This window comes from Eptatretus burgeri, chromosome 6 (genome assembly GCF_056783735.1).
Source record: "Eptatretus burgeri isolate ZD-2024b chromosome 6, Ebu_testis_v1, whole genome shotgun sequence".
NCBI classification, from domain to species: domain Eukaryota; kingdom Metazoa; phylum Chordata; class Myxini; order Myxiniformes; family Myxinidae; genus Eptatretus; species Eptatretus burgeri.
Window position 1 is genome coordinate 113,391,752 of NC_140966.1, and position 19,657 is coordinate 113,411,408.

General features: G+C 41.7%; 1 protein-coding gene across 4 annotated transcripts in view; it reads left to right on the forward strand.

Annotated features, from left to right (window-relative positions):
* The window catches only part of LOC147025655 (epidermal growth factor receptor kinase substrate 8-like), a 138,541-nt gene that overhangs the window by 30,082 nt on the left and 88,802 nt on the right, over nucleotides 1-19,657 (forward strand). For all 4 annotated transcript variants that reach the window (XM_085886862.1, XM_085886864.1, XM_085886865.1 and 1 more), the window contains exons 10-14: nucleotides 4,950-5,024; nucleotides 5,320-5,468; nucleotides 5,665-5,728; nucleotides 16,208-16,242; nucleotides 16,752-16,851. In XM_085886862.1, the coding sequence (XP_085742988.1) occupies nucleotides 4,950-5,024; nucleotides 5,320-5,468; nucleotides 5,665-5,728; nucleotides 16,208-16,242; nucleotides 16,752-16,851 (423 nt within the window). The remainder of the gene's footprint in view (nucleotides 1-4,949; nucleotides 5,025-5,319; nucleotides 5,469-5,664; nucleotides 5,729-16,207; nucleotides 16,243-16,751; nucleotides 16,852-19,657) is intronic.

Genomic DNA, 19,657 nt, shown 5'->3' on the forward strand with positions numbered 1-19,657 from the left:
CACTCATGAGACTCCCTCGCTGAGAGAATCTGGTGAGCAGGATCAGCGTCAGGAAAACGAGCCACATGTCCATACAGCCGCAGCTGACGCTCACGGACTATGCAGGTAACAAATCTCATCCGAGTCTCTCTCAGCAACCGCTCGTTGGACACAAAATCCGACCAGCGATAGCCAAGGATTCTCCGAAGAGACCTGGTACCAAAGGAATTAAGTCTCCGTCTCAGATCCTTGGTCAAAGTCCAAGTCTCGCACCCATAGAGCAAGACTGGAAGTACCAAGGACCTGAAGACTCGGACTTCCGTCCTCCCGCACAGGTACCGGCAGCGCCACACCCCATGATCCAGTGAATCCATGACTCCCCAGGCCCGACCCAGACGTCTATTGACCTCCGGCTCACAACCTGCGGAGACATGAATATCACTGCCAAGGTAAGTGAATCTATCCACGACCTCAACACCCTCACCACAAACAGACACAGACAGGACAGCAGCATCCAAGATGTCACCGAAAGCCTGGATCTTTGTTTTGACCCAAGAAATCCGTAATCCCAACGGCTCCGACTCCTCATTCAGCACCTCGAGGGCCCCCAAGAGGATGTCTAAAGTCTCCGCAAAGATGACTGCATCATCTGCAAAATCAAGGTCCGAGATCTTGACATTGCCAAACGATGCACCGCAACTTGATCTCTCCGACATCCTCCCAAAAAATCCAGTCCATACAAGTGCTGAAAAGTGTGGGGGCAAGTACACATCCCTGACGAACTCCAGTAACAACTGGAAATAAGTCAGAGGCGGTACCACCACACTTCACAGCACTCTCAGTACCAGAGTAGAGTTCAGACATCAGATCGATCAGTTTCGGTGGCACCCCACGAAGACCAAGAATCCTCCAGAGGACATCCCGATTCACTGAATCAAACGCTTTACAGAGATCAACATAGGCTGCAAGCAGCCCCTGCCGAAACTCTCGTCTGCGTTCAGTGAGGACACGAAGAGCAAGGATACGGTCAATCGTTGACCTCTTTGGTGTAAAGCCTGACTGCTCTGGACGCTGGTGCTCAAGCAGATGGTGGCGAACCCTATCAAGAATTATCCGAGCAAAGACCTTGCCCGGCACTGAGAGCAGCGTCACCCCTCGGTAGTTGTTGCAGTCTTGGCGATCACCCTTCCTTTCCAGAGAGGGACAACAAGGCCCCTCTTCCAGTCAGTGGGGATGATGCCTGTGTTCCAGGCAGAGCACAAAACTGCATGCAACGACGCGAGTGCAGCATTTCCACCAGCCTTGAGAAGTTCAGCATGGATGCCACAGATCCCTGGAGCTTTGCCCCGTTTCAACTGGTTCACCGCAGCCCGTGTTTCCACAAGCGATGGTGGACCACAGTTGATTCGAGGGTCAGCAACAGGGATTGTAACACCCTTGACGTCCAACTCGACAGCTGGGGGATCAGCCTGGTACAACTGCTCAAAGTAACCGGCCCAGCGGGCCTTCACTTCAGACTCCTCTGTCAAGAGCCTACCACTCTCTGCTCGAACTGCAGTGCTCCGAGGGATGGGCTTGGGATGAACGTAATGCGCGAACCTCTGTAAGCGGGACGAGAATCACCTGTCCACAGGTGATGCTCTACCCCCTCACAGATTCCTCGCACATAGGCCTCCTTGTCCACCCTCAGTGCACGTACAGTTTTACGCCTCAGCTCCCTGAACAGCTCAGCTCTGCCATTCAGCCTGGCCCTGCGACTCTGGTCAATGGTATCCAGTGTCCCTTGAGAGACAAAATTCTTCTTTGCCCTGCGGTGAGCTCCAAGGCATCCACCGGCAACATCAAGGACGGTGGTCTTGAAGGTGCTCCACAACTCTTCAGGACCCCCCAAAAGCACACAGACCCCCCAAGTGTCCACTCAGCCTGTTCGCAAACTCCTCAGCTACTCTCTCATCCCTGAGCTTGCCAACATCCAGCCTAGGCTGGGATGGTACCATTCTCCAGGATTTAAGGTGCAGCTTTAGAGTTGCTACAACAAGCCTGTGGTCAGTATTGAGGAACTGAGCACTCCGGTAGACCCTGCAGTTCTGGATCATCCTCCAACGACCGTCAATGAGGACATGGTCAATCTCCTTTGCCACACCGCCAGCGTTGGAATACCAAGTCCAGCGATGAGCTTGCGGGCGCTGAAACCATGAACCAGCCACCCTAAGTCCATGACTTCTTGCAAAGTCAAGGAACTTAGTGCTATTCTGGTTCATAGTTCCTGACCCATGGGGACCAACACACACCTCATAACCATCCCTATCAGTTCCAGTCGATGCATTGAAATCCCCCAAGACTAGAAGTGTATCTCGTCTGGGGCACTGATCAACCACAGACTCGAGTGTGGCGTAGAATGCATCCTTCACGGTAAGATCACTCGCCTCAGTCGGAGCATAAATAGAGACCAGGGAAATGACACCTAAGGAGTGACGAATCCTTAATCTCATAATACGCCGTTGACCGGTGTTACCTCAATTATCATTGGGGTCAGCTTATTGGACACAGCTACAGCAACTCCTTGGGTATGGTAACCATCAGAGCGACCAGACCAATAGTAGGTGTAACCACCTACCATTATCTCGCCGCAATCCGGTCTCCGAACCTCAGAGAGAGCTGCAATCCCGATGTCCAAACGCTTGAGCTCAGATGATAACAGAGACAGGTGATCATCCTCTCTTAGGGATAGGACATTCCAGGCACCCACCCGAAGGGACCGCCTCAGGTTAACCCAAGGAGACCGCCGTCTGGTGGACGACACCTCGACGCATATCGGTCGACATCGAAAACTCATCAGTGGGATTTTAAAGAAACTATTGGAGAGGAAATTGGTGATGGAAATGCTTTCGGGGGAATTATGGACCTATATAATTTTGAGCCTTCCGCGAGTGATTCACACGAAGATGACGACCATGGAGGTGTTGGTGAAGATGAAAGCCCCAGTCGCATGTTCACTACAGATTGGTAGGTTTGTTTTTCCATTTAATTGACGGTTTATGAGGGATTTTGTATTAATTGACAAATCAGTTATACTACTCCAGCAGAAATACAACATGGCACAGACACAGCAAGGACATGGCACGACATGGACACAGGCAAGACACATCATGGACACGAAGGTAGGACATGATGGTGGGACAAAAGATGACGCAGCACGGACACAACAGTGGGACACCGCATGGACACAGCACAAAATTACATTGACACCATGGTGGGACACGACAAAGCACGGACACCGCCCAGGCGCACTCGGACACCAACGACAAAATGAGTGATGAATGCTTTGTCCCACATCTTGTCTGTGCCGTGTCACACCATTGTGTCTGTGTCTGTGGTCGTGTCATGCCGTGTCCGTGCCATTTCCATACTGTATCATGTCCGTGCTGTGTCCCACTGTCGGGGTGGACGTTGGCGAGGTGATATCCATCCCCGACAGACCAACACGATTTTAACTCACCGCTCAAATTGTCCATGTACATGTACATGTGCTGGTAGCTGGGTGGAGATGGTGTTACAGTTTCGAGCAACGGCTGTTTCTTCTGCTTGCTTGTTGGCATGACGTCCTCTCCAATCATGGCGATAACCACAATATCTATCCATCTGTGTTGTTACCCTGCGCTCACGAAGCGAAAAACAGGGTTCGGCATTCGGTTGCGTACGTGCTTACGTGCGTGCGTGTCTGCATTTAAAAAATTCATTTTAGTGGCAACAATTTGATCTGATTGACGTTAAATTTTTACCAAAGGAGTGCTTCCACCTATATAATATTTTTTATTCATAATTATGACGTCATGGGTCATGTGGCACAGACACCATGTTGGAAAAAAGTTGCACCTCTATATTTCTCAAACCGCTCAATGGAAAAAATTGAAACATGGCTCATTATCAAGTACTCCCAATGGGGATTAAGATACGTTGATGATGATGTCATCGGTGCCTTCACTATGACGTCATAATTCGACAAGTACAACACTTGATCTGATCACTATGACGTCATAATTCGACAAGTACAACACTTGATCTGATCAGTATGAAAACAAATATTTCCTCCTCAACTGTTAGTCCGATGGACACGAAGTTTTCAGAATATGAGCAGCTCCTCCTGAAGATTTTTTTTTTAATGATAATCATGATGTCATAGGTTATTTGGTACAGGCGCCATCTTGGAAAAACAGAGAAACGTTGCACCTCAATAGTTCCAAAACTGTTGACTGTGCTGGGTAAGTATTCTAAGAATACCATCTCGTTTCATCGCAATGCTCTGTAACATGTTCCAAGCACAAAAGCAAACATTTTGTAGGCCTGATCCACACTCAGTTATTTCGGACAAACCTCATCAAATTTCTGGCAAACTTGGGGTGTTCGGCCATTGGTGTAGCATAAAACCATCTCTGTATTCTTCCAACCACCGAGGACGCATCGATTCAACATATTTGTGGAAAATCGAAAATTATTCGCCATTAGAGTTAAATTGTACCGCGACGTAACCAATCGACAGTGTACGAATATGGTGGTCGACTCCCTGGTGTGGCATCATGGCTCGGCATGAAGAAGAAGAAGAAGAACATTTTCACTCATTCGCAAAATTACCTACTTTATAAATCGAAAAAATACACATCATATCTATTTTCTCGGGTATCAAGGGATAGATTAGCGTCGACGTGGTCTGAGTGTTTGGGTTCCCCTTTAATAGGTCCACCTGGTTGTTGTACCGAACTGATCACACAGCTCATCACGTTGGGATCTCAGATCCAAATCCCATGCACAAGTACCATGTTGATTTGTCCATTGTCTACCAATGTCTGTAATTTCATATGAAAGTGCACCGATGTCTCCTGATGTCTATGTCCTGAATATGATTTCTCAGCAATCTCCTCCATGAGCCTTAGATGTTGTAATCCAAATAGTCTTGCTGTTCACCTTCCCAGGCAAAACTGAAAGGGCAGATCCAGAACCCCAATGCCACAGAGATGATCCACTTCCTGTTCACTCCACTGGAGATGGTATGGCTATGAAATCTGAGGATATACTGTGTCACTTGTTGCTCACACTACATCTGGGGATTTCTCTGATGTACTAATCCTGATTGGTTTTGAGTTGAGACAAATAAAGACTATATCCAATGACTTTTTCACTTACCCGTACAACGAGTCCATGTGTTTGTGAAGGTCATTTGTGCAATTATCATCAAAAATCTAATTTATTTATTGGCAAGTAAAGCTGCACCAACTTTAAAAAAGAAATTGTTATGATGATTGTGGTTTCCTTCGGTGTTGCTATTTTGTATTGCGACTGAAGGTTGTGAATGCCACTGGAGGAGTTGAGCTTGCGAGGGATGTGGTGGACCCAGTGGCAACACCGGAGTCTGTGCATCTCCTGCAGAGCTGCATGACTCCACGTGAAGAGGAGTTCTGGCTCTCCTTGGGTCCAGCCTGGACGAACATTCAGTCTGTTCACAATTTTCTTATTGTTTCATAACCTTATTGTGGGCTAGCCAATCTTTGACTTTGATATGAAGTGTTTGTCCAACTGCTCTGTTTGCAACTCTTAAGTCATACATCCGTGTCGCTCCAAAAAGCTTTACTTTAAGTGGAATGTTGTTAAGCATAAACAAGTGTTGTGTGATGTGCCGTAATGTTCCAGGGAGACGAAGATGAACGATGGAAATTCTAAAGTGGTAAAACAGCCACGACCAGTGAACATCAAAGTAGGCTTGGAACTTTGTTCACAATTTTCTTGTGCTCTCGCTTGAACACCTTGCTTTTTATTGTTCCAATGATAATGATGGACGGGATGCTGATGGCGATCCATTTTAACACGTTAGTTGAATGGCATGGTGAGAGTGAGCTATTACTCTTCTGGTTGCACCAATTTTAAGACAGATGCCTGATAACACCTTCTTCTACGATTTAGGTTCATGGAAGAGTGAGGTGGTATATCAAGGCCCATGGAAGAGCCAGGTAGTTGATCACGGATCATGGAAGAGTGAGGTTATATATATATATATATATATATATATATATATATATATATATATATATATATATATATATATATATATATAGTCTGATGGACAAGTGAGGTGGTATATCAAGGCCCGTGGAAGAGCACAGCACTATATCTAGTCTCATGGAAGAGCAATGTATAGATCTCATGTCATGGAAGAGAGAAGTACTAGATCTTGTGTCATGGAAGAGCAAGGTACTAGATCTCATGTCATTGAAGAGCGAGGTATGAGATCGAGTCTCATTGAAGAGCGAGGTACTAGATCTAGTCTCATTGATGAGCGAGGTACTAGATCTAGTCTCATTGAAGAATGAGGTACTAGATCTAGTCTCATTGAAGAGCGAGGTACTAGATCTAGTCTCATTGAAGAGCGAGATACTAGATCTAATCTCATTGAAGAGTGAGGTACTAGATCTAGTCTCATTGTAGAGTAAGGTACTAGATCTAGTCTCATTGAAGAGCGAGGTACTAGATCTCGTCTCATTGAAGAGTGAGGTACTAGATGTAGTCTCATTGAAGAGTGAGGTACTAGATGTAGTCTCATTGAAGAGTGAGGTACAACATATCGTCTCATTGAAGAGCGAGGTACTATATCTAGTCTCAGTGAAGAGTGAGGTACTAGATCTAGTCTCATTGAAGAGCGAGGTTCTTGATCAAGTCTCATTGAAGAGCGAGGGTCTTGATCAAGTCTCATGGAAGAGTGAGGTGGTATATCAAGGGCCATTGGTAATTGACACAGTGTATGGAATTTTAATCTGGGATCCCAGGATCATGAGCTATGTGCTCAGATGGGAATGACAACATGCCAAACTCAATTAGAATTGGGTTTCCCCAAAAACTGCTTGTTGGTGCGAGTGGTTGTCCTATAAGAGTAAAGTATTCAGAAGCACCTGTCACATTCCATAAACAATGAACCTCCTAATACAAAGACCCCCTCACAGAGACAAAACAAACATGAGAGTTGGATGTACACATGTGGGGGGGACGAGAATAGGTCTCTCTTGGGTACTTGTAAAGTTCAAGTCCTTCCACATCACCATGCTGTCCATTCATCCTTGTGCCATAAACTAGGAAGTGCATTGAGATACTCATTGGAAAATCACTGCTTTGTGGAAAAAAACACAGCTCCACTACATGAGGGGAATGAACACACATTTGAGGAAAATCTATCTTCTCCATGTTTGAGGAAACACCACTTTCTCTACGCCTGACAATGCTACAATGTGAAGGTTGTGCCATGGGCAGCATTCAAGAACACGGCAAACAGCAATCCAAGAAATCCATCGGTGGCGTTCACCCGCGTATTGCACCCTGACCATCCCATCCAAGACATCATCCATATCACTTTAGATTGCAAGTAGTTGGAGCTCGTGATCTGTGAAGCTGTACCTAGAGTTAGAGTGATACGGGAGAGTACAGAATGCTCTGGACATCTTGGAGTAGTTCGGGCCTCTAACTCGAGCTTTGTCTGCAATCTCATCTTAAGGCTTTGGATGGCCACAAGGTGCTGGTCTTTCTGGGATCCCCATGAATTGCTTTTGCCTCGATGACCTTCAGGTATTGTATTTTCCGGTGTATAAACAGCACCTTTTTATCAGCAAAACAGGGTAAAAGTTGGGGGTGCGGTTAATACTTGGGGTGCGGTTAACACAAGGGTATTGAAAAATAATTGGTCTTAAAAACAATCAATGCTGACTTTCAATTACATTCCAAATGAACACTTTTGTAGCAGTCAGAACTGCTTTTAAGTTCAATTCTGTCGTTTAAATTTTGAAAATCGGGTCATAGTCCGTGGGCTTATGTAACATTTTCTGGATTTGTCATTTTTGGGGGTAGATTCGTCGCACCTATGTCTAAACGTATCGAGAAACTTCACTGGTTTAGAAAAAAAGGGTGCCAGTTTTTCCATTAGCATTTAGGGCCTCCATTTTGAATTTCAAAATGGCCACCGCCGAAAATCTTCTTTTAAAAATAATATTGCAAATTAACCATAACTATTCATTCAAATGTCATACAATATTTATTTTATTTTATCTAAACTCGTATAAAGGGGACAAAGATTCATTAGAAGCAAACTAAGAGCACTAGAAATACTCTAAATATTGGAAAAAAATTCAAGATGGCCACCTGATTTCAGGGGTTTTCTATGTAAAATGCCATTACTTTTGAACCAATAGACATAAGAAGATGTTTTTGGTGTCTAATTATATGTTTTGGCACAAGAGGATTCCAATAATAACAACATATTTATGATCGGAACACTCTGCCAAATCCTCCAAAACATTTAACAGAAATAATAGAGAGCATGTAATTCAATATAAATTTATTTTGGCGGTTATACAATTAGAAGATGGATAATCTTTTTTCAAAGGTATGAAAATGCTACATGTATGAATCAGGAGTGTCAATGTTACTGATTAAGCATTTATAATTGTCATTGCTTCAATCATGTTCTAGATCTTCGCCAATCCTTGGTGGTGTTATGTTTGTACAGCTGTCGCCTTCCCCACCACATTTGCAAATTTCGGTACAGACCACACTGTTTCCTCTGCATGAGCACCTCCTTGAACACTTTGATTTCTCATAGTTATACCTGATGAGCTGCAGCACTGAGACTGGAGCTGGTGCAACCTGAGAAAGAACAATCAGTAGCTTTTTGTCTTGGTTTCGCCACCCCAAGGTCAAAGGGTCAAGAAAAGTTGGGTTCAACACCATATCCTGGCGCCAGATATTACACTGGACATGGGCACGGCGTATATGTTCAATCCATGCTCCCTGAGTCGATGGCAATTTGTCAACTCCTTGTTCATCTGTGAGTTGCATGAACAAAAACCATCTCGGCATTTTTGCTTGCCCAAAGTGGACTCCAACTGGAGAGAAAAGAGAGCAAAGAAACTCTTCACAACCACGAAGAACTTCTTCAGATGGCTCAACCCTTTCGCCAAGGTCAGCTAGTGCTCTCACAATGGTGGGGCTTGCCTTCAGGAAAGTTGTAAAGCACCCCTTCTTTCCCTTCCCTTGGATATGTCCTGTCGTATTACAGCCTGTGAGAGCATGCCAGTTGATCAAAGCTGCTGATTTCTCTGGGCCAAGCTTGTCATATAGGCTGTCGGAAGACTTTCCGTCATCTTTCGCTTGTGCCCGTGATTAGTGCAGAATGGTTGCCAAGTAGTGGTGTTCTTTGTAGAGCCAAAAGTAGCACATCAGTGCCTTGTGAATATATGTGGACATTCATTCCATTGCTCGCAACTTCTACAGCATGATAAATTATAAGAGTGTCCGCCTCTTCCTGTGTGCTGACACTGGTCATTGTTTCAACTTCATAATTCGTCATGACCTCTTTCCGTGTTGCAGTCATAACCTTGACGGTACTGTAGTGGAAGAGCTGATGGGAAAGGTAGAGATTTCGTGAATCCTTTGTGCTGCTGCTGGCGAGAAACATCTTTTTGTCTTTGATGCCTGTTGAGTCTTGAACAATGTAGGATTTAGTTCCCTTCAGCTTGCCTTTCCGCCGCTCTCTAGTCTGCTCCTTCAGTGATGCATTCTTGGTGTAATTATCAAATATAACCCGCACTTGACAATGTCCACGAGCCTTTGAGTCAATGAGTGTGACAAAGGATGTTGCAAGTTCTTTGCAAGTCTTGAAATTTTTGACTGTCATTTATTCCTGTACCACTCCCATTCCATCAACTACAAGACATGTCTCAGATCCCTCTTCAAACTCGGCAGGTTGTGCAGAAGCTTGAGCTGTGTCATTGGCCACCATATCTTCCAGAAGCTTTATCACTGTGCTCTTGTCTGTAGTGGGATGAATAGATCCATCTGGTACCATGAGAATTTTGTTGGTGTAGGCAAACTCATGTGTGTTGCTCATGTGTGTTGCTTTACCATGACATGATTTTATGCCACACTGCATATTGGTTGTTCAGTTCTTTTCCAGATATGCCACTCAGTTGTTGATGCAAACGAACATACTCAGGGTTTTGATATTGAGCCCTCTTGCTTATACAGTCCAACAATGATTGGTATGATTCCAGTTCTGGTAGTTGCAGATGCTCCAGTTAATGAACACCTTTAATGTCAGTGAACTTGTCTCCTTGACACAACAAGCAGATTCGAAAGTCAATGGAAGATACAGTTGCACGCTTCTCACAAGATGGTTCTCTACAGGACACCATGGTTAATCTGGAATCATAACCATAAGTGAAATTAACAAGTTGCCATAAATTTCAATGCCCTAAGTATTTTATAGGATGGGATGTCCACTGTGCATTTTTGGTCTTCTGAAATAAAGCAGTAAGTTATTTGGTTCACAGTGGATATGCATCATATTGCAAGCAGAAAATATTCGTCAGATACCAGTAATAAGTGTCACATTCATACCAATATTTATTGACATTAACATCAAACCTGTTGATATCCATGCAAACAGAGTTCAGATGAACAGTTGTCTCAACTACAATGCATTTGGTACCCAAACTCTATTTGCACACACTTTGAATTATATGTTCAAAATAACGTTAAATACCGAAAAATCATACAAAAAGGGTAAAAACAGCATCCATTTTGAAATTCAAAATGGAGGCCCGAAAAGCCAATAGAAAAACTGGCACCTTTTTTTTCTAAATCAGTGAAGTTTAGAGATGTGTTTAAACACTGGTGCCAAGAATCTACCCAAAATTTTGCTTTTTTTACATAACCCCACAGACTATCAGGTTAAGAGTTTGTACAGCATTTATCAGCCTGTCAAAATAGTGAAAAAGGTCAAAATAATTGCAATATAATTTATTTTTTCACAATGCATTTTTGTAATGTCTCAAATTCAACATACTAAAAGTCTACCACAGTCAACTGATGGGAAATATGACAAAATTACGTTTTTCAACAATGATGTTGTGATACTTTAAAAATATCTACTCATTTACAATATGTGCCATATACAATGTATTTGAATAAAACCACTGTCAATTAATACATTACAATCAAGGACAGTCCTGTTTTGATTAGTTCCATAACAAATAATCATCAAGATTACAGTTTTTTATATAAAAATTAGCATTTTACCAGGCAAATGTCTTTAAAAAGTAGCATTTTTGCAGTGATTTTGATACTTTTCTTCAAACTTTATAACAAGCAATGGTATTGATGTATAACAAACTTGATTACATGATAAATGTTTAATGCATATTTTAAAACAAATTTGGATGGAATATGATGAGTACTTGCAGTGCTATATCATTTTTTTGGTACATATAGATCATCATTTTTGGTACATATAGATTACCCCTACCCCCAGATGTAAGTGTTGGCCATTGGGGAGTGCTTGTGTGAGAACCATTCCTTTGTAAATAAAATGTTATTATATTCATACTTTACAAACTTCATTACATTAGAACTTATAATAACTATAATTTATAACACCGGGGCAGATCCAAGATTTTGTTAAAGGGGGGTGTAGTTGACTGCAGGCTCTGATCCTGGCTAATTTATTTTTAATAACAAAAATCAAAAATCAACTTATTGGTCAAAATATCTTATAGGTCATAACATCCTTAATAATTAATAGTCCAATTTTAAAAATGTATCATTCCACAGAGAGCTAACTCCATATAGATTTCACAAATGTTGTTATCATTTCACAATTTTGAACAGCAAATAGAGAGTGGCACACTCCTGTCCCCCCACCCCTCCCCCCCCTAAATCTGTCAGTGTAACAAATTTAAAAGGAATGTGATCAATACTTGCGTTACTATACTTAATTTTTATATAATCCTTTCTTATTAATCTGTGAAGTATAAGTCACTAACTTTAATTTCTTAGCAGGTAAGTGATGGCTGAGTGTCAATCTACAAGACATGATCAACCGTGTGTGTTATGCACCAAGGATATCACATATGATGCTGAATGTGATATTGTTACCCGTGGCAAGAAAGGGAGTGATGGCATCAACCGTGCAAATGAGGAACGGGGAAGCAGTCTGCAGACCCAAGAAGGGCAACGTGTCCATAAGGCACGCAGAAAAAATTGGTGTAATCCAAAGTACATCAAAACTTACAGGCATGTAGGACTAGCTGATGCTTCTGTACCAGAATCCAAGCGACGATCACAATCAAAACCATTTGACTTCACAAAAGATTGCATCTTTTGCTGTCAGCAAGCCAGTGTGATGGTCGACAGAGGGGATATGATTTATTTCCTGTCAGGACATCAGTTTTTGAAAACACTATTAGAAGTGTTTGCAAAATACGGAATGATGTCTGGAGTGAGGAAGTGATGGGTAGGATATCCTATGCTAATGACCTGCATGCTGAGAATGCAGTGTATCATAGCCAATGCAGCATAAACTTTAGAACTGGGAAAAACATTCCAAAGAAGTTTGAACCACATGATTGTTGCAAAGTTGAAGAAGACAAGTATGATGCCTTTCTACTTGTCACAAAATATCTCGAGGAAAGTGATGATGAACAAATAGCAATCATTGATCTCGTAAAGAAGATGGATGAATACTTGAAGCTGACTGGCTCAATGCAGGAGGCATATGGAGTTCAGTACATGAAACAAAAACTAAATGACCATTTTGGTGATAAGGTTCTTTTCACAAATCTTGAAGGCAAGAAAACTATTGTTACATTTAGAACCACTGCTGCCTCCATTATGAATGACTACTACAAATCACCAAAGGGTGATGATGATGAACCCAGACACATCATTGAAACGGCAGCCAAACTGATGAAAAATGATATTAAGGCACTTGATCTATGTACTGAGTATCCAGTTGCTGATGATTCGACAATAGAAAATGCAATGACATTTCTACCAGATAGCCTCGTCCAGTTTCTGCAAATCATGGTAGCAGGAAAAAACACTGAGAAAAAACAGTCCTCAATGGGGAATGCTATTGTCCAAGCTGCAAGACCCAGAATGATGATTGTACCCCTGCAATGGAGTTTAGCTATGCATATGCATCACCAATTTGGCTCTAGGTTCCTTATAGATTCCCTGCACCAGCCTGTGGAGAGTGTCGTGAAACTGCATGTTCCAACTCACCTGTCCTAAATGATGATCTTGATTCAGAAATGGACATGGATCAGTAGATATGTAAACGAGTGCATAGGACTTCATAGAATTTAGTATAGCTGTATAAAATGTAGTATAACTGTATATAATGTAGTATAAATATATAGAATGTAGTATAGAACTTTATAGATTGAGTTGGCATAGTTGGCAATACAGCTGCAATTAAAAATGTAAGTTATTGGTTGTCAAAACATGTAAACTTAATTTTTACGAGCATTTAGTTTTTGTAGGTTATTAGGGAGATGCATCAGGTTAAATGCTACTTTTTGTTATACGAAACACAATGCAAAACAACCTGTGTAGAGTATTGTTGAACTGTTTCGTATAACTCACCAGTCCGAAATGATATAGATTCTTAAATGGACACTTAATGTGTACTACTGCATGGAATGACTTTATAGAATGTAGTATAAATACACTATAACCATACCTTTTGACAATATGGCTATATTGCAAAGTATAAATGTGATTACATTTTACTTACAAAGAAATGGTTCTCACACAAGACTCACCAAGACAGTGTATGTATGCATTTGGGGGTAGGGGTAATCTTAATGCACCGAAAATGGTAGAGCACTGTAAGTAATTGCCATATTTGATCCAAATTTGTTTTAAAATGTACATTAGACATAACTTATTGTGATCAAGTTTGTTATACATCAATACCATTGCATGTTATAAAGTTTGAAGAAAAGTATCAAAATCACTGCTAAAATAATGCTACTTTTTAAAGACATTTCCCTGATAAAATGCTAATTTTTATATAAAAAAACTATAATCTTGATGATTATTTGTTATGGAACTAATCAAAACAGGACTGTCCTTGATTGTGATTTATTAATTGACTGGTTTTATTCAAATACATTGTATATGGCATATATTATAAATGAGTAGATATTTTTAAAGTATCACATCATTGTTGAAAAACGTAATTTTGTCATATTTCCCATCAGTTGACTGTGGTAGACTTTTAGTATGTTGAACTTGAGACATTACAAAAATGCATTGTGAAAAAATAAATTATATTGCAATTATTTTGACCTTTGCCCAATTTTGGGACTAATTTTACTGGCCTATTAATTAAATGAGTCACGGTCGGAAACGTCCGGAGGCACCTGGAGTTTAGGTGCGTGGCGTATATAGAGCCTCGTAGCTCTGAAAACACCATGAAACACAAAAGAAAAAGAAGAACACCTGGTCTCACATCAAAAGAAGAATTATTAACAATAGCTGGAGTCTAATAACGGAGCACCCACCTCAAATAAGCTTGTGTTGCAAGCTTCCCTTGTATGTTGTGTTCCGGAGGAAGACTGCCCAAAAACAAATTTCCAGCCGGCGTCATTGTTCGTTCGCAGCAGACCGAATGGATAGACGAGGGACTTGAAGTAGTGAATCTCTTTTTACATACATCATTTTTGACATGAACATCCGATGCAGGCAGAATTAATCCACCAAGTGTGTTCCTATGTCTGGTGTTGGCTTAATGGTTATGGTGGTGGTAGACTTGGGATCCGAGGATCCTGAGTTCAAATCCCCCTTGGCTGTTGAATTAATACCAGGTGGGGTTGACTCTGCCTGTCATCCTTCTGAGGTCAGCATGCTGGTATCCTGTGTCAGAGTGGCAACCTGTCCAGGATTGTACCCAATAGCCAAACTGACTGCTTAGGCAGCACCAACGCTCTGCACCGAGTATAGTCCCAATGGATGGATGGTTGTTCTGCGGTGAAACAGGCGGTGGCTGGCGAGCTGAAAATATGAAATTTTATTTTCCACGAGGTTCATGGAAGTGTGTTCCTTACATGCTGAGACTATGCTCGCAAATGCTGGATAGTGGGGCATGGCTTAAAACTAGGAACAACCAATCAACCCCAAGTACTTTTCTATACGAGGGCAGGAAATGGATTTGAAAGGAAGAAGAAGAAGAATCTCATGAGAGCGAGGAGCCACGTGGGAGGGTGAAGCTTTAAGAAGTATCTGTGCTGCTCGGTTCTTTTGGCTTCCTTTGGTTCTCTTCGTTCTTCCCTCATTTCTATCGGCGGTTCCGAACTTGCTTCCTGCGTATTACTCGCATCGACCAGACAAATTTTCTTACCTCGCTGAAAAGTTTCACCAAACCCAAACGGCCCTCTTTAGGGCCACACATCCACAAGAAATTTGTGTGATACCGCTATGAATCGCTTCTCTTTCTTTTTATAGTAACAAAAAAAAAATCCTCTTTCTAATATTAAAAAATAAGAAAGAAAAATAAAAAGTTATTGGTATCCTCTCCTCTCTCTCTCTTCAACTTCTTCAAAATGAGAATGAGACCGTCAGACAAGATGAAGCAGACATGGGAGTAAGCATGTTGGTATCTCCGTCACTTTGTTCCGTACAAAGTTGATGTACAAATGTATTTAGATCTCGATCAGAAAATAAAATGATCAATATATTCAATTATTTTGAGGGTGAAAAACATGGGTGCGGTTAATACACCGGAAAATACAGTGATGTTCATCGATGTTCTGAGCAAAACGAATTTGCAAACCTGGCAAACTGTTATCTTACTTGTAGCTTGAGATCCATACTTTCCAGTGGATTGTTGGTATTTTTTAATTTTTTTTACTATTCTTCAATGCAGTCCTTTCCCCATCATAAAAGCAGGCATGAATCAGTGACAACATGAACAACAGGTGCTAACTTCCCCTTTGGAGCACTTCACTGTTGTATGGATACCCTGTGATATGCATGACCCCTTTAACTGATAACACCTCCCAAGACTCATTGCTAGGACCGATTAACTGCCTGTCCAAAGTATTTCCTCAAGAAGCTCTCCATTCCAATATCTCGACCCAAAAGCCATACAATCGGACACCATATTTTTTGTTGTACAATTTGAGTCTAAGACATTTTGTGGATTATATCCTTGTGTTGTACATGAATTCGTTTTTACTGCAATCAAGTTCATTCTAAGTGGGATGTGTACAGCTCTTACGGTAATTGCATCATTCTACAGGTATTTAGTGTTTGTTCGAAGGTGATACGTTTGGAATCGCTTGGTTTTAGCAGGAAAGTGCTTCATTGTATCGTCAATGACATTGATCAAGTTTATGTGCTCTTTCCACAGGATGAGGTGAAGAAAAATCCACCGATCTCTGAAAGGTACATTGTGACGTCATGGATATAATTATATAATCAATGTACAATCTAATGTTCACTTCACTGACTTATCTAATGGAGCCTGAACAGATGGATATACTGAACCAGTGAAACATTGAACGAAATGCTTACTTCACTTGTACTCCCATGAACACATTCTCCATTTCACCTCGCATCCATAAACGAGTCTGTGAAATGTCCCCTGAGGTGTTCTTAAAGATCACAAGTTCATAGGATGCATGTTTCTGATTACAATAAGGCAACCACGATGTTATACTTCTGAAGAGAGAATGCTCTCGAGATGTGATCTCTGAGTATGAGACAGAAGGACAACCAAAGGGCGATTGTTTGAGGTGGTGTGGTAGATACATGTGGATCTCCATGATGCCCCATCCAAAAATTTGCTCAAGGATTAACTTTGTGGGTTTAACTGCACAAATATGCATCATTGTCATATAACATGGTATTATTTGTAATTAGTGTTGCTAATACTTATTCATTGTTCATCTCAGGGAGTACGAACTGGCGGGAAAACAGGTGGCCACGGTCATGTATGATTTTGTGGCACGAAACAACAATGAATTATCCGTTTGTGCTGGAGAAATTTTGGAGGTAACCGGTTAATACATCTTTTAAAATACCTCATCTAATGTGAGGAGGTTTTTACGACCTGATTTATCTGGCTTTTCTGCTGTGACATAACTTAATTGAGAATTAATTTTTTTTCAACGAAATGTTGAGAGAGGTATTCCAGCCAATGTGGGAGAGGAGCTGAAGCAATCTTTTGGGAGTGAGCCTGCATCTTTAAGATGAGAGAGAAGTGATGATTTTGGTGTGTGTGTGTGTGTGTGTGTGTGTGTGTGTGTGTGTGTGTGTGTGTGTGTGTGTGTGTGTGTGTGTGTGTGTACCATAGACTCCTATAGAGAAGGACTGGAACCTCCCATGCTCGGGGTTTGTAACTTGAGTCTGAAGGATTAACTTGAGTCCGGGGCTAAAATGACTTATAGAAGGGCTAGAGACACGATCTCGGGATCCATATAGGGGTTTTTGATGGCGGCGAGTTCAAGAGTGTCATTTTCAACACCACCTGAGGTTTCAAGGTAAAATTACTGAATTTTGGTATTTTTTGCCCGTGTTTGTGTCTAACTCATAAACGGTGAGAGATGGCTGATTGTAATAAGATGCAAGTGTGTAGAGCTGTCAAATTTTGATATTTATTGTCATATATTGTATTACATAAACATTATATGGATGTCACAACACTACGCCTATCACAACTATGTCTATGTCTATCACTAGTTGGAGAGCTTTTCTTGCCTCCTGAGGCATCCCAAAGCTTTTTCTTTGTCACTTACATTGAGGACATGAGCTTTCAATAGAATGTTAGCTCAAGTAGTACATGCAGCATTAATACGAGATGAAGGTGCATCTACAGAGGATAACAGCTCAGCAAAATGAAATCAGCAACGCATTTTAGTCTTGTCATACAAATTATAGGCATTATGTACAAAAAAGACGGTTGACATAGTCGGCACACTCAATCCACCTCTATTCAAATTATGTAGAAACTCAGATGACACCTCGTTACCATCTTCATCATCAATGATCTCCTCGATACTAGTGCTATCGCCATATTTATGAACAAGGTGTCTGGCCAAATAAACTACTTTATGCTTAAGGGCATCGTCAGACCCCAAGAGATCCTGAGTGTCTTGAGGAGTAATCTCGTCAATGAGTTCACTTCGCTCATCTGGATTTATGGAAGTTGTACAGTTCGTGTCGCAATCAATCACACGAGAACGAGATTCGGGCATAATGTCATGCTTAATGAGTGTTTGCAAATTTACAATTTTAGCTGCAGCCATCATGTCAACTACGTCGATGTAGAAGTTCCCACCGCTTCTTTGCCTGGCTTGGCCGAAAAACTTTTCCAAATATATTCCAAATTCCAAACTATATATCTGCAAATATAGCAGGAAGAACGTAGTCAAAGTGTTTCTCTGCCAGAAGATGCAGCTGCAACAGAAGGAAGGTGAAATGAGGAAGCTCGTGTGCCTCAGTCATCCAACAGAGCTGGCTTATTACAAGCTGAAGAATTTCCTTGCTTGTGCATTCATAGATGTTTACCTGTTCAGTTATGGATCTAATCTGGGACCATTTTGAGAGCAGGCTGTTCTTCTGCAAAGGAAAAAGTCGTTTGGGCACCTCAATGCCATCTTTCTCAACTCTATTCAAGAATAGAAATCCAAAAGGTGAGTAAACTTGTTGGAAATGAAAGAACTGCTTGACAGTTTGTCCACTGGCATCAGTTCTTGATTGGTAAAGGTTTTCCTGGTCTTTTATGAGGTTAATGCCAGGAAAATAGGAGCTGATTTTAGCACAGAAGTGGTCGAAATCTTGGATATTGTCTGCAGCCTCATGAGCTGCCTGCATCTTCTTAGCTCTTGATTCTGACGTAGAAGATGATGTTGGGTGTGGGGCTGAGGTCACCTGCTTCACAGCTGATTTCGGTACTCCAGGAAATATTGATGGGGGTTCTTTGGGTCGTTTGCCACCCCTAACTGACACCCAATCACAATTGAAATGTGTCTCACAAATATATATCTCCTTTAAGCACCTCAAGCTTTCTTTCTCATTTGGCATTGCCAATATCCATCTCTCCCTCTCCTCAGGATATTTTGGGAAGGATATGACCTTTACATAAGGCGTCCCATCATAGTTTCCTCTACAACCAAAGCAGCTGCAACGACGTGGCATATTGTCACCAAAGCAGGAAACAACACAAAGATCCTGCGAGATCACCAGCTGGACAGTTTTTGAAAGAAAAACAAACAAAACATACATTAGTTAACGATGATAGAAATCAGCAAATAGGTGCAGGAGGTGCAAAATGTCATGTTTTGTCATAGACTTTACAAAAGTTTTCCTCCATGAGTTAGACACAAAAACAGGCAAAAAATACCAAAATTCAGCAATTTGACCTTGAAATATGACCTTTTGACCTTGAAGATGACCTCAGGTGGTGTTGAAAATGACACTATTGAACTCGCCGTCCTCAAAAAGCCCTATATGTATCCCGAGATCGTGTCTCTAGCCCTTTTAGAAGTCATTTTAGCCCTGGACTCAAGTTAATCCTTCAGACTCGAGTTACAAACCCCGAGATCGTGAGGTTCCAGTCCTTCTCTATACGAGTCTATGGTGTGTACATATATATTGTTGCAGCCATGGGTACCGAGACAACAGCTTGTCACTCGGAGGGATTAATCCCCGGTTGTCCTTGGCAGAGCTGTACCTGTGGCCACCGCTCACAAATAACGTTATGGTACGGTGTGTTGTTTTAGAACCACGAACGCCACCCAGTCAACCACGAGTTCCAGTGTCCACCGTTTAATTATGCCGTTTAACTAGAGGTCAGGTG